At 36.7% G+C, this 14,432-nt stretch overlaps 1 protein-coding gene across 1 annotated transcript; it reads right to left on the bottom strand.

Annotated features, from left to right (window-relative positions):
- Positions 1 to 330: 330 nt before the first annotated feature.
- Positions 331 to 9,746, bottom strand: LOC141392763 (uncharacterized). Its single transcript, XM_073965731.1, has 2 exons — positions 9,578 to 9,746; positions 331 to 1,142 (listed from the first exon to the last, which is right to left on the bottom strand). The coding sequence occupies exons 1-2, from the start codon at positions 9,637 to 9,639 to the stop codon at positions 416 to 418; spliced, it is 789 nt and encodes a 262-aa protein (XP_073821832.1). The 5' UTR covers positions 9,640 to 9,746; the 3' UTR covers positions 331 to 415.
- Between the last annotated feature and the right edge of the window lie 4,686 nt (positions 9,747 to 14,432).

Genomic DNA, 14,432 nt, shown 5'->3' with positions numbered 1-14,432 from the left:
CAAAAGAAGAATAATATTGCGTTGATGACATGAAATAAAAGATAAAATGTTCGGAAAACGTTACAAAGCGTAGATTATGTTTATTTCAGAAAAATAAGAGAAGAGAAAGAATGTTGGAGAAGAGAAGGGATGCTCACCGGTTGAATGTTGTAATGCAAGTGAAGTTCTTTGGTGGCTTTTTAATGCTATGAACCTTAACTTAGGGTACTTCGTTCAGTTTTTAGTACTTCAATTATAAATTAGACGAAGGTACTCACTACTTATTACAATTCACAATAAGCTTAAGTACTAAACATAACAATTCATTTGCTTAACTCTACAGTGGTAATTCAATATACTTAATATAATAAAGTATATACATAAGTAACAATTCATTTAAATTAACAATTCATTTATATTTTGTATGGCAAATTATTCAAATTTGTCCATGGCGCCGGCCTTGCACTTGTGCAACAGATGAGGCGACGCACATGACTTCAGCCAACGACTTAATAGCTTGAGACAGTACCAATTGATCAGGCATCAGGACACTTTTGCTGGCTGTATTTGGATGGCTGCTGCGGTTCGGTTGACGGTGGGTTTGGTTGTTGTTGCGTTGGCCGTGTTGGTTGTTGTTGCGGAAATGGTTTTGCTGGTGGTACTTTTGGCGATTGCTCTTTTGACGATTTTGCGGTTGTTGGCGCTGCTGATGTTGCCTTTGGGATTGCTGCTGGTGTTGTTGCGGCTGATGCGATGGCTTGTGGCGCTTATTGCTCTGATGTGTGGGCTTCTTTTTCGGCTGATGTTGCCGCCTTCGTTTTGACCGATAGTTTGATGAGTTTCGGGGCCCGGGTGATGACACACGGTCGTGCACATTGGACCTTTCAGGGCTGGCATGGCGTACTATGTCGGTGGAGGCAGACGATTCTGGGTGCAACATTGAATGGTGCTGAGAGCCGCACTTTTTGCACACGACTTTCGAGTGACAACGTCGCACCTGATGGCTCCTCGCTAGGCAATTCAGACAGTGATCATTCTCCCTCACTACCTTTCTTCTGTCTTCTACCCGCATCAAAATAAATTCCGGACAAAACCGAAGAGCGTGGTTTCGGTCACATATTACGCATTTGTACAATTCTCGGGTGCTGGAGCTGCGATTTGACCTACAATGTAAGACATTGTTAGTAACTTTTAATGGTATGATGAGGTGAATATGATAAGGTGCATGTTTAGTTTTGGTTGTGAAACGAGATATTTGAGTAAACATAAGCGTTTGATTGTTCTTTGAGTGAGTAGGGTATGAGTAGAGGCTGAGATGAGTATCATAACATTAGGAATCTGAATCAAGTAAAGGTAAGTAGCAAAGCTTGACGATTGGTCTTTTAATAATTCCGGTCGATGTCTTGATTTCAGCCACTCTAACATGGTTATCACTACCTGAATGTGTTGTGACAATTCTACCTAAGCGCCATTCGCTCGGTGGCAGTAAATCGTCCATAACGACAACTAAATCTCCTGGTTTTAAATTGGTAGTGGAGTTTTTCCACTTATATCGTTTATGTAATGATTTCAAGTAGTCCTCTTTCCATCTAATAGCGAACTGTTGATGAATAGCTTTTAGCCTAATCCACCTGTTTGCTACGGAGAGATTTTGGGAAATCGGTTCCGGAAAAGCCATAATAGGTGAACCTCTAAGAAAATGTCCTGGAGTTAAGGCCGTGATGTCGGAAGGATCTTCAGTGACGGCAGAAATTGGACGAGAGTTTAGAACTCCTTCAATACGGGCTAAGATTGTGGCAAATTGTTCGAACGTAAATCGATGTGCTCCTGCTATACGTTTAAAATGATGCTTAAAACTCTTGACAGCTGATTCCCACAAACCTCCCATATGAGGTGCATGTGGTGGAATGAAACGCCATTCAAACCCGTGAGCGGAGTACTTGTCAGCAATGTCACCGGAAGCAATTTTTATGAAATTTGAAAATTCTCTGAGAAGCTTTCGACTAGCACCGATGAAATTCTTCCCATTATCAGAAACTATCCGAAAGGGTAGTCCTCGCCTACCAACAAATCGAGCAAAGCATGCCTCAAAGGCTACAGAGGAAAGCTCCGAGCAAGGCTCTAAATGTATGGCTTTGGTTGCAAAGCAAACGAATAAACAAACATAGCTTTTTAAAATGGGTGCGTTTCTTAAAATGGAACTTTTAGTTTCAAAAGGACCCGCAAAATCAATGCCAGCTATATGGAAAGGAGGAGAAAGTGAGCACCTTTCCGAAGGCAATGGGGCCATTATCTGAACACAGGGTCTCTTTTTGAAAATTATGCAAGCTTTGCATTTATGGATAATGCTTTTAACTCTTGGTTTGAGACGTGATATATAGAATTCCGTTTGAACCATCCTGCACATTTGATTAATTTCTGCATGAGCTAGACATAAGTGCAAGTGCCGCAAATATAAGCGACAGAATCGTGAATTTCCTGATAAAATTATAGGATACCGTTCGTTGTAAGGGAGATCTGCGTTGGCCAATCTACCATTTACACGCATAATATTATGCTGGTCTAAGAATGGATTAAGCGACTTTAGGGAACTTTTTGAAGAAGTTTCTTTACCATTTTCCAAATCTTTGCATTCTTCTTCATAAAATTTCCGTTGATAAAAACGAATAAGACCGTATTTGGCAGATAGCGTTTCTGCGTGCGACAATGTTGGGGAAACATTTCTAGTACGATTCCTACATTTGCTCAAACAATTGTGGTAGAAGCGATATATATAGGAGAACACTCTCAAGGCCCTATGATATGTTGAGAATGACTTTAAATAATCAATATCTTCTTCCTCGACAGCTGCCATACTTTGTACATTTGCGCGTTTCCCGACGTCTGGGGTAACAATTGAAATCTTTTTGGGCCATTCAGTAGGGGGATTTGTAAGCCAGTTTGGTCCATTGAACCATAAAGTGTTTGTTTGGAGGTCTTGAGGCCTACACCCTCGAGTTCCAAGATCAGCCGGATTGTCATGCGTGGGCACATGACGCCACACAGCATTTGGAACCAATTCCAGTATTTGAGCTGTACGATTAGCGACGAACGTTTCCCATGACCAAGGGGGTTTTGAAAGCCAACCTAAGACAATTGTTGAATCCGTCCATAATGTGATGCCAGTGAAATTAAACTCAAATGTGGACACAACATACTTAACTAATTTTGCGAGGAGGACTGCTCCACTGAGTTCAAGCCTCGGCAAACAAACGGGTTGAAGAGGAGCAACCTTACTTTTTGCAACCAACAAATTGGAAAACACTACCGACTTTTCATTTTGACATCTTATATACACACATGCGCAATAGGCTGCTTGAGACGCATCTGAGAACCCATGAATTTCTACAGAATCAGAGGGGTAGTACTGAATCCACCGTGGAATAGTTATTGAGTCTATATTTTCAAAATCTGAAACGAGTGTATTCCATTTTGTTTGGGACTCTGGACTTAGCTTTTCGTCCCAATCAACTCCTTCTAACCACAGTTGTTGCATTAGGACTTTCGATCGAATGATTATTGGTGCAATCCACCCAGCAGGATCGAATAACTGAGCCACTGCTGATAGAACCATACGTTTGGTCATAGAGAAACATGTAGAAGTGGAGCAAAGAGAATATGAAAATCGGTCTGAAAAGGCATTCCATTTTATACCTAAGGTTTTTGTCGAACTTGCTTCCTGCAGGCGAAGAAAATCAGAATCATACAAGTCCTCGTTTTCAATATTTGAGAGGATTTTTGGATCATTAGCCGTGAGTTTCTTTAGCGGAAAACCAGCGCTTCGGAGTACATCAATTAAATCGGTTTGCTTTCGAATAGTCTCTTCAATGGAGAAACTACCAGACAGAATATCGTCTACATAAGTCTCGTGCCTTAAAACTTTTGCAACATCTGGGTACTGTTTTTCGGAATCCTTTGCTAACTGTAAGAGTGTGCGAATCGCCAAAAACGGTGCACAATTAATACCAAACGTAACTGTTTTAAGTTGGTAATCCGTCACGGCGGTTTCATCATCTTTACGGAATAAAATACGTTGATAGGGCCTATCATGGGGATGTACGAGTATCTGCCTGTACATTTTTTGAATGTCTCCACTAAAGACATATGGATATCTTCTCCAATTTAAAATGACAGACGTCAAATCAGTCTGAAGAACGGGGCCGCTATGAAGAACATCATTCAACGAATAGCCGGACTTTGTTTTGCGGGATCCATTAAAAACGATTCTTACTTTTGTTGTTTTGTGTTCAGGACGAACCACAGCATGATGAGGAAGATAATACGAGTTGTATTTCCCATCAATACAGATTTCTCGAGACGAGCATTCTTCCAAATGATCTAGAGTGCCATATTCGTTCAGAACCGAGCTGTATTCGGAACGTAAAATAAGATCATTAGCTAGGGTTTTTTCCATCCGAGCATACTGTGCCATTGCCAAGAGACGAGACGAGCCGAGATAAATGGAGTCAGCAAATTCCTTTTTAAAAGGCAGCCGCACCATGTAACGTCCATCAAAGGAACGGGAAGTTGTTTGATTATAGAACTTTTCACAGAACTGATCTGCTGCTGAAGTTTTTGGCACACTTGGAACCTCCTCTAGTTCCCAAAATTTTCTTAACAATTCGCACAATTGAGGTTCATTTTTTTCCACTATTGTGGTAGAGAAGATTTTTACTTTTTCGGTTCTTATGGGTCCACTTAACACCCAACCAAAAATCGTCTTGTAAGCAGAGGTATTGCCACAAATGTTCTTTTGTATGCCTTCGAGGTTTATAAACCTGTCGGCGTCATTGCCCAGTATGAGATCTATTTGTGAAGATTTATTGAAATGGGGGTCTGCCAAGTCTAGATTTTCAAGCTCGGATGGATTTTCAATTTCAAATGAAAATGCCGGCACAGGGCTTGTAACTTTCGGAAGAATAATGGCTGATATTGAAAATCTAGTAGCACTTTTTTCAGACACAATGGTTAATTCACACTCTTTGTCAGAAATTTGTTGTTGACCTCCAACTCCAGAGATCTCAAAATGATTTCGATTTGTGGGAATTTTTAAGAGATTTCTAATTCTTTCTGACAAGAACGTTCTTTGAGACCCAGAGTCGATCAACGCTCTTACAGTGAACAATTCTCCCATATGTTCAATTTGCACCAGAGCCGTTCTTAAGAGAATAGTGTCATTATTGGCAGAGAAATTGGCTTGCACATTCGATCTCTTTTTATTTGAGGTTGATGGCTTTTCTTGAGGAGACGAGTAATTTTGTATTGGGGAGAAGTTAGAAGAAGATTTATTGGGATTGTACTTGCTTTCAGTACCATCTTCTTCAGAGGAATTTTTGATATGGAGAAGGCTGTGATGCGATTTGTGGCAAATAATGCAAGTGTTAACGCTCTTACAGTCGACCTTGATGTGAGACGAGGATAGGCAATTTATGCAAAGCTTATTTTTAAACACGAAATTCAGACGTTGTTGAGAAGTTAAATGTCGAAACTCTTGACATTCTCTTAATGGATGGTTACCATTACAAAGTGGACATAACGTGCTTGATCTATTCTGAGACGGTTGATTTTGGAATCTATTAACATTTTGAGACGGGGCAGAGTAATTTTGTTTGGTGTTACGAATACTAGAAATTCTCTCAACTACTTCAAATCTATTTACAAGGAACTCATCTAACTGAGCCCAAGTTGGCAACTCTCTGTGGGACTTCAGAGATTGCTCCCAATGAGATAGGGTTTCGTCTGGCAATTTAGTGGAAATGAGGTGTATCAATATGGGGTCCCAACTTTCAACCTCAACATTGAGAGTTTTCAAAGTACTAAGGCAATCAGTAACAGTGGAATGTATTTGCTGCAACGAATCGCTAGTTTCATTTCTGGCAACTGGAATATTAAATAGGATTTTAAGCTGATTGTCGACCAAAACACGCCTATTTTCATATCTAGACTTCAGAGCATTCCACGCTAATTGGAAATTGTCGTCACACAACGGATATCTTTTGACTATTGCACCTGCGGGACCTCTGGTTTTATTCCTAAGATGATATAGTTTTTGAGCCTGAGACAGTTCGGGATGGTCTACGTAGACCGCCGTGAACATATCACGGAAAGACGGCCATTCTTCGTACCCTCCTTTGAACACTTCGGTATCGCAAGGTGGCACTTTAATACAAACGCTTGATTTGCTAACGGGGGCTGGATTTATAACTTGCGGAATTTGAGAAGGGATAATACTCTGCCTTGCTTTTACATTACTTCCCCCTGATATCCTAAGTATATCTAAAATCTGTGATCTAGCAGTATAGTAGGCCTCAGTGGTTGCATTTAAATTTACCATAGCATTCTCTTTGAAATCTTTGATACCAGCCGCTTTTGGGGAAAGTATTAAATTCTCATAAGCATTTTGAACACGTTGCCATCTTTTTTCTAAATCCTCAAGTTTAACCTCTAAAACGGTATCCGTTTGATCGGTAATGTCACTAGCCTCGAATTGCGTACAAAAATTGAGTAAAAGGTCACATTCAAACAAAAATTTAACTTGCTCTGGACAAGTGTTTGCGGAATTAGTTGAAGAACGAGCAGTGTTATCTGAAGTTAGGCTATTTGAGCCTTCGGAGGTAGAAGCGTTCAAACTCATTTTAAGTAGAGTGCTAACACCAACAAATTAAGCCTTTTCGACCAAAAAAAAAAAAAAAAGGGGATGGGGGATTGCTAACTGAAATGACAGTAGTTTTAAGGGGTGACTACGAAACCAAAGTTATAGTTTTAATGGGTGACTATATAACCTTCAAAACACAAGCGGTGAGCGAGAGCAATCTTCCCAATCACTGGTGAAAATCAAGGCAAAATCCTTCTTTAATCCTTCTTTGTTTAATCAAAGCACACGTTTTTGCCGAACAATACCTTGGATGATTGTACCAATGCAATCCTAGAATTTGACCACAATTCTTGCACCATCTAGGCTTCCAAACAGTAAACGTATTTAATTCTCTATCAAAAAATCCAACTTTTATGTGTGAAGAAATAAATTATTCACAAATATTTCCAAATTTAAGTCCAAACAGAGCACCTGCTAATTCAACTTTGATGAAATCAGGCACAGGGCCAAGGTTTTGCTTAATTAATGTACAAATTATGTCCCCTTTTAGACCAAATCGGACATATTCAAAACCGACCAAAATTTTCCAACTTCGAAAAATTTCTTCCTAATTCTCACAAAATTACCCAGAGGATTAAATGTTTTCAACCAGATTCCGAGTGAGAACTCATAAGACACTGAGTGGCTATAATACCCTCAAATTCCCAAAATAGGGAAGGAATTTTAAAATTCGACCAAAAAAAAAAAATACCTTACCAACAAGTGTGTACAATCATGAAAAATTCTTCCAATTCCTTATCAAATTTTTAAAAGACACTTCCGAAAAATTATTCATTAACAATGTCAATTGTCCTTAATATTTTCAGGTACGACCAGGGCAAGAAATAAAACTTTGCGACCAAATTTAATTCTTCCGACTACTTAGCAACTCTTTCCCAAAGAGTATTGGTTTAAAGTTTATATGCCGCAATAATTTTACCCAAAATTAGGGTATTATTAAAATCGACCAAAAACTCGACCAAATTGAGCAGCTCCGCCTACGTGGCAACGCTCTGGCATGTGTTGTGGGTACGGTTTGCAATTTAAAATAAAAAATTTTTTGAGAAGTAGATATCTGTATAAAAATTGGAGAAATCCGACCAAATTGAGAATTCGGATAGTGTGGCAACTTTCTTGCACTTATAGCGATTTATTATTTCCAACGTGAAACTAATTTGCTTAACAATTTAAGTTCTGAGAAAGAAGTAAACCAAGAGGTTCATAAAAAAACCGAAAAAAAGTGAAAAAATTAAATTCGACCAAATACAATCCCGGAGGGATAAATTAATTTTCAACCAAAATGAGAATTTAGAACAGCTTGGCAACTCTTGCCAAAGTATAACAGTTTAGTGTTTCAAATTTGAACCAAAAAATTTCCAAAAATGTAAGGTTTTGAAACAAAAAGGCAAAAGAGTTTAAAAATCCGATCAAAATATTATTTTTGACCCAAATGTTGTTATTCGCACAAAATTTTATCCAAAAGGGGCAGTAAATTCGCCAACGAAGTTTACAAGCCACCTTTCGCACAGAAATAGGAAAATATTGTTTGTATATGTGAATTCCACTTACCGCAAAAACCAAAGGTTTTTCACTTTATATGGCAACCCTTGTAAAATTTGCAATATATAGATATATAAAATATATAATGTACTAAACATGCGGGTTAGTGTGTTAAGTTAGTTAATATTGATCGACTAACTTCATTTAAAATGTTTTGTTAAATAATTTAAATTGATCTTTTTTGGGTTCCTTCCCCTTATCGACAAATTCTGTTGTTTTTCTTTCGTATATACTTTATTCTAGCTACAGCGCTGGATTGGCGCTCTCAACGTAGTTAGAATATGCAGCTAACAATGTAGCTATGTACGCTTGTGTGTATATGCTGGGTATGCGTTAATTAGGTATACGCTGTATGTATACCGTGTTGTTGTTATTATTTCTTATTTCTTCTCTTTCGCTGTCGGTTTCTGTTTAATGTAACGTACAGTGCATGCGAAAAAACAGCATGTGGGATATGAGATACAGTGCGTGCAATTATTTGGTGAAAATGATGTTTGGTTTTAATGGTTGAAATAAAACTTGATAATTTTCCTCACTTAATATATTTTTTTTTTAGAAATTGTAGTGATATTTTATGCGTGCATGTGTGCGTGAAGTGTACAATATTCACAAAATTTTCGTATTTATGTATGTAAATGCATATATTGCGTGAGTAAATATATCTTGCATGTATTATTATTTACCGCATTTAATATTGCTCATGTATTCCTGTATATACATATGTATTCTTCACTTTTTAGATGTCAGGTTCACTGACCTTTATGTACATAATAACCGCTAATTCACAGACAGAAGAAATGGAACCTTTTGGCAATTATGCAATCTTCTCGGACGGACAGCTGAAACACACATTTAACCACACAATTTCACCAATTTTCATAATTGCACTCAACCTTTTTTTTTAATTACACTCTTTTTGCACTCACTGTAATAGTTCTCTTGTACATGCGTATGTATAATGTTGTTGTTAGTTCAATCTGTTGTTACTTTTTACTTTGTGGCCAAACACAAATCACAAATCTTTATTTACGTATGTACTTTATGAATAATATAAATGCACTTATTTGCTTCTTTGACTCTGTTATATTTTTTGTTGTGATGCTTGTGGATCTTTATGTGCGATAGTTGTTTTTATTTATTATGATCTTTTTTGATAATTAATTATGCACTCATGTATTCATGTATATTTGTATGTATGTATATTTTTGTATGCTTTTTCTTACACAATGCTTCTTACATATACATATGTTTTGTGTTTGGCACTCACTTTCACTAATAAGAAAAATGGGAATATCACTTACCGAACAATAGGTGCATACATATGTATACATAGCAATGTGAATATCAGGAGAGTGATGAATTTACCTCATTGTTGTATTTGTAATTTTATCAACGACCACTGCTTCTTTACGGTTGCGAAGGACCATGAAAAAATATGCGCTTATTAGAGTAGAGCAAATTCCAAACAGCAGTTTAAAAACCCAGAGAGACGAAATGGACTGTATGTTTTAGATGAGATGATTAGCTTGCAATATTATTCCTCAACCAAAAGAAGAATAATATTGCGTTGATGACATGAAATAAAAGATAAAATGTTCGGAAAACGTTACAAAGCGTAGATTATGTTTATTTCAGAAAAATAAGAGAAGAGAAAGAATGTTGGAGAAGAGAAGGGATGCTCACCGGTTGAATGTTGTAATGCAAGTGAAGTTCTTTGGTGGCTTTTTAATGCTATGAACCTTAACTTAGGGTACTTCGTTCAGTTTTTAGTACTTCAATTATAAATTAGACGAAGGTACTCACTACTTATTACAATTCACAATAAGCTTAAGTACTAAACATAACAATTCATTTGCTTAACTCTACAGTGGTAATTCAATATACTTAATATAATAAAGTATATACATAAGTAACAATTCATTTAAATTAACAATTCATTTATATTTTGTATGGCAAATTATTCAAATTTGTCCAGGTACAAAAAATAATTTTTAAAAAATCCACGTTTGATGATGTGTCCAAAAAATAATTTTTAAAAAATCCACGATTGATGATGTGTCCAAAAAATAATTTTTAAAAAATCCACGTTTGATGATGGGCCAAAAAAATCATTTTTAAAAAATCCACGTTTGATGATGGGTACTGAAAAAATATGCGCTTATTAGAGTAGAGCAAATTCCAAACAGCAGTTTAAAAACCCAGAGAGACGAAATGGACTGTATGTTTTAGATGAGATGATTAGCTTGCAATATTATTCCTCAACCAAAAGAAGAATAATATTGCGTTGATGACATGAAATAAAAGATAAAATGTTCGGAAAACGTTACAAAGCGTAGATTATGTTTATTTCAGAAAAATAAGAGAAGAGAAAGAATGTTGGAGAAGAGAAGGGATGCTCACCGGTTGAATGTTGTAATGCAAGTGAAGTTCTTTGGTGGCTTTTTAATGCTATGAACCTTAACTTAGGGTACTTCGTTCAGTTTTTAGTACTTCAATTATAAATTAGACGAAGGTACTCACTACTTATTACAATTCACAATAAGCTTAAGTACTAAACATAACAATTCATTTGCTTAACTCTACAGTGGTAATTCAATATACTTAATATAATAAAGTATATACATAAGTAACAATTCATTTAAATTAACAATTCATTTATATTTTGTATGGCAAATTATTCAAATTTGTCCAGGTACAAAAAATAATTTTTAAAAAATCCACGTTTGATGATGTGTCCAAAAAATAATTTTTAAAAAATCCACGATTGATGATGTGTCCAAAAAATAATTTTTAAAAAATCCACGTTTGATGATGGGCCAAAAAAATCATTTTTAAAAAATCCACGTTTGATGATGGGTACTGAAAAAATATGCGCTTATTAGAGTAGAGCAAATTCCAAACAGCAGTTTAAAAACCCAGAGAGACGAAATGGACTGTATGTTTTAGATGAGATGATTAGCTTGCAATATTATTCCTCAACCAAAAGAAGAATAATATTGCGTTGATGACATGAAATAAAAGATAAAATGTTCGGAAAACGTTACAAAGCGTAGATTATGTTTATTTCAGAAAAATAAGAGAAGAGAAAGAATGTTGGAGAAGAGAAGGGATGCTCACCGGTTGAATGTTGTAATGCAAGTGAAGTTCTTTGGTGGCTTTTTAATGCTATGAACCTTAACTTAGGGTACTTCGTTCAGTTTTTAGTACTTCAATTATAAATTAGACGAAGGTACTCACTACTTATTACAATTCACAATAAGCTTAAGTACTAAACATAACAATTCATTTGCTTAAGTTTGAACTAGTTCAGTTATAATAGCTGAACTATAGAACTAGATCTTTCAAATGAACTATATTGTACAACTCTAGTTTTCAGTTCTACACCCCACTGTTCCATAATGTGGCATTGAATGTTGCATGTATTACATATGCTCTAAGCATTGTCGTAGTCATTATCATACTCGTCTCAGCATCATCATCAAAATCTGTAGCAACAGCATCGCCATCCTCATCATCATCTGCAATGTGCATATAAGCACTTACTTTAGTCTGGAATTGACTTTTCTTATCTTATTGCGACTTGTCAATCGAAAGAGACTTCATCGTGTAATGGTTTTGCAGAGCATAGCTCGACATGCCACAGCGTCTTAAAGTGAGTAGCTGTTGCCGTTTATGTGTGATTTTTTGGTGTGGCTGTTAAGCCAAAAGGAAATTATGGTCCACATGCCGCCAATGATGGGTGTATGAGTGTGCCTGTGTGTGTCTGATGGTTTGCTTGTAATCGCAATTTCAATCTTTGATTCGTTATAAGCAATTACAAATTTGAAATGTCTGTTATTAGACACTATAAAGGAAATTGATATTTAACGATGCTCGACGGCATATTACTTGGCGGCATAGCAAATTTAGAGTAGATTGCATGCATGCCTGGCCTGGTGAGATTGTTACAATAAATTTATGATAAAATTGCGATACTTTACGAGATATGACAGCGATTGTAAGGAGCTGTTGTTATTTGCCATAATTTGCTTTGGGAGAGAGCGAGAGTTTAAGCTGCTCCAAATGCCACCTGCCATCATCGTTGATGGCTGGCTGATGTTTGCCAATTTGATGGACATGCATTTAATGTTACCACCCATGAAACCGGGGAACCTGAACAATTTTAAAGATTGTCATCGTTAATTCATTATTTAGATGAGATATGAGATCGTTGAAATGATTTTATTTCAGATATGGTGTGTGTGAATGGAGAAAATATGGTGCAATACATGTGTGTGTGGGTTTAGAAAGTAGATCTTGCTGAATTATGAGTTGGGATATCGATCTGTAAAATTCCTGCATGTTTGACGTGGAATGTGCAGAAAATGCAATCAGGATTTTGATGCGAGGTTGAATTATGTTTTCTATATGTCAAAGGCAGGACGAGAACCCTAATCCACACAAGAGCCTTGGAGTGAGGTGATAGAATTAACTCAGAACTGAATTATCATAAGTATCTAGTTAATTTTGTTGTATTCCCTAAAATGTTTCCACGTACATATTCTATGTGGTTTGGAGAGAAGATAAAAGTAAAAGAAAATAAATAGAAAAAAAATTTGGAAAATTATAGATATTGACATTTTCGAGTCCACTTCCAATCCCTGAAATATTGAAGGTGGGGTTGGATGTGTCCATAGCTCATCATATGTTAGATCTGTGGGATTTAGCGGGCACGCGAAGATATGTCTGGTCGTATGGAGAAAGTTGTTGCATTTGGATCCTTGGTTTGAAATTTCAGGATTTAATGGGCTTAGGTAGCTATTTAGATACATAGAGAGACTGACTTGAGATAAAAGTGAAGTTTAAGAGTTCCTCTCGGATCGTTTCGGAAATTTTTTCAGCAGGTTGTCTTTGCGGCCCCCTTTACGATGGTACATTTTTTTCAGGGGCAACTCCATACCTTCTGAGATAATGGATTAACAGATGGATTTCTGATTGGTCCAAACTTTGCACATCTTATTATTGGATACAGTCATGTATCAGGTTGGAAGTTGGACTATATCGGTCCAGTCCTTTGGATACCTCACACACAAAATTTCAGAAAAGCGTGATTTTAGGACTCGTTTTGGATATGTTTGAAATTTGTCGCAGAAGAAGGATTTCCCGGCCCCTTACCACTATGTTTCACTGATGTCTGGAGCCCATGCTGGGGCAGCGTAGTCAAGGACCGCAGTCAAGTGCCGAACTTTTTATAAACTCCACCATCAACTGATGATAGTCACTTTATACAGATAATTTTCTTTTTAGGGGTTGTCAACCCATTGAGATCCCAAAATGCGAAGTTACATCCACTTCAGAAGGAAAATGTAGCAACACTGATTAAAAGAGCCAATCGTTGTTCTTTCTATCCTCAGACTAGACACAATACCAAATTACAGCAATCTCTTTTCCAAAATTTAACAAAACTCCTCGATATATATAGAATTGGGCAATACCGGCCCATGAAAGTTAAATTAATCCTACATATGTATATTTGAATGGGTAGTTTTTTTGCGAGTAAGTGTTGTATCTTCTGAAAACACCAAATTCCAATTAACAACCAATTCGATAGGAAAATCTTCAAACAATTTTTAAATTGGGCGGTACCCTTATATGGAGCCCTTGGCAAAACGTGGACGTATGCTGTCTGATTTTTTGCAAGCAATGATTTGTACCTGTTATAAGGTTTTTAAAAATTTCAAAATGTCAAAAATTTGTGAGTTCCGTTCTAGGGGACTATATACAAAGTTTTATACTTCAATTCAAGTGATATATTGAGGCAACAACCTTCAAAATCCAGAAAATTATGTACCGTATGAAGACGTGGACCTATCCCAACAACCTTCAGGTAAACATTTCTGCCATTTTGGTGGGATATTGTGGCTTAGTCCTTTAAAATACCGAAAATCGGGAGGTGCCGTTCTATGTGGGCTATATTGAGACGTTGACCTTTACCGGTTGGAAATTTTGTTAGCCCAGGTGGACATTTTTTTAGCCCCAACGAAAACTTAATACCAAATTGCAGTGATTAAAGTGGTATATTGAGGCTAAAACCTTAAAAATACCGAAAATCGGGAGGTACCGTTCTATTGGGGCTATATGAAAATGTTAACCTATACCGAAAAAATTTAGGTGGAAAGTTTTATACCACAAACAAAGACTAAATACCAAATGCCAGCTATTTTAATGGTATATTCATATT

Source organism: Musca autumnalis, unplaced genomic scaffold, assembly GCF_047663935.1.
Source record: "Musca autumnalis isolate F117 unplaced genomic scaffold, ASM4766393v1 scaffold_2, whole genome shotgun sequence".
NCBI classification, from domain to species: Eukaryota; Metazoa; Arthropoda; class Insecta; order Diptera; family Muscidae; genus Musca; species Musca autumnalis.
The sequence above is the reverse complement of the archived record's forward strand: the minus strand, read 5'-3'. Positions and strand labels throughout refer to the sequence as shown.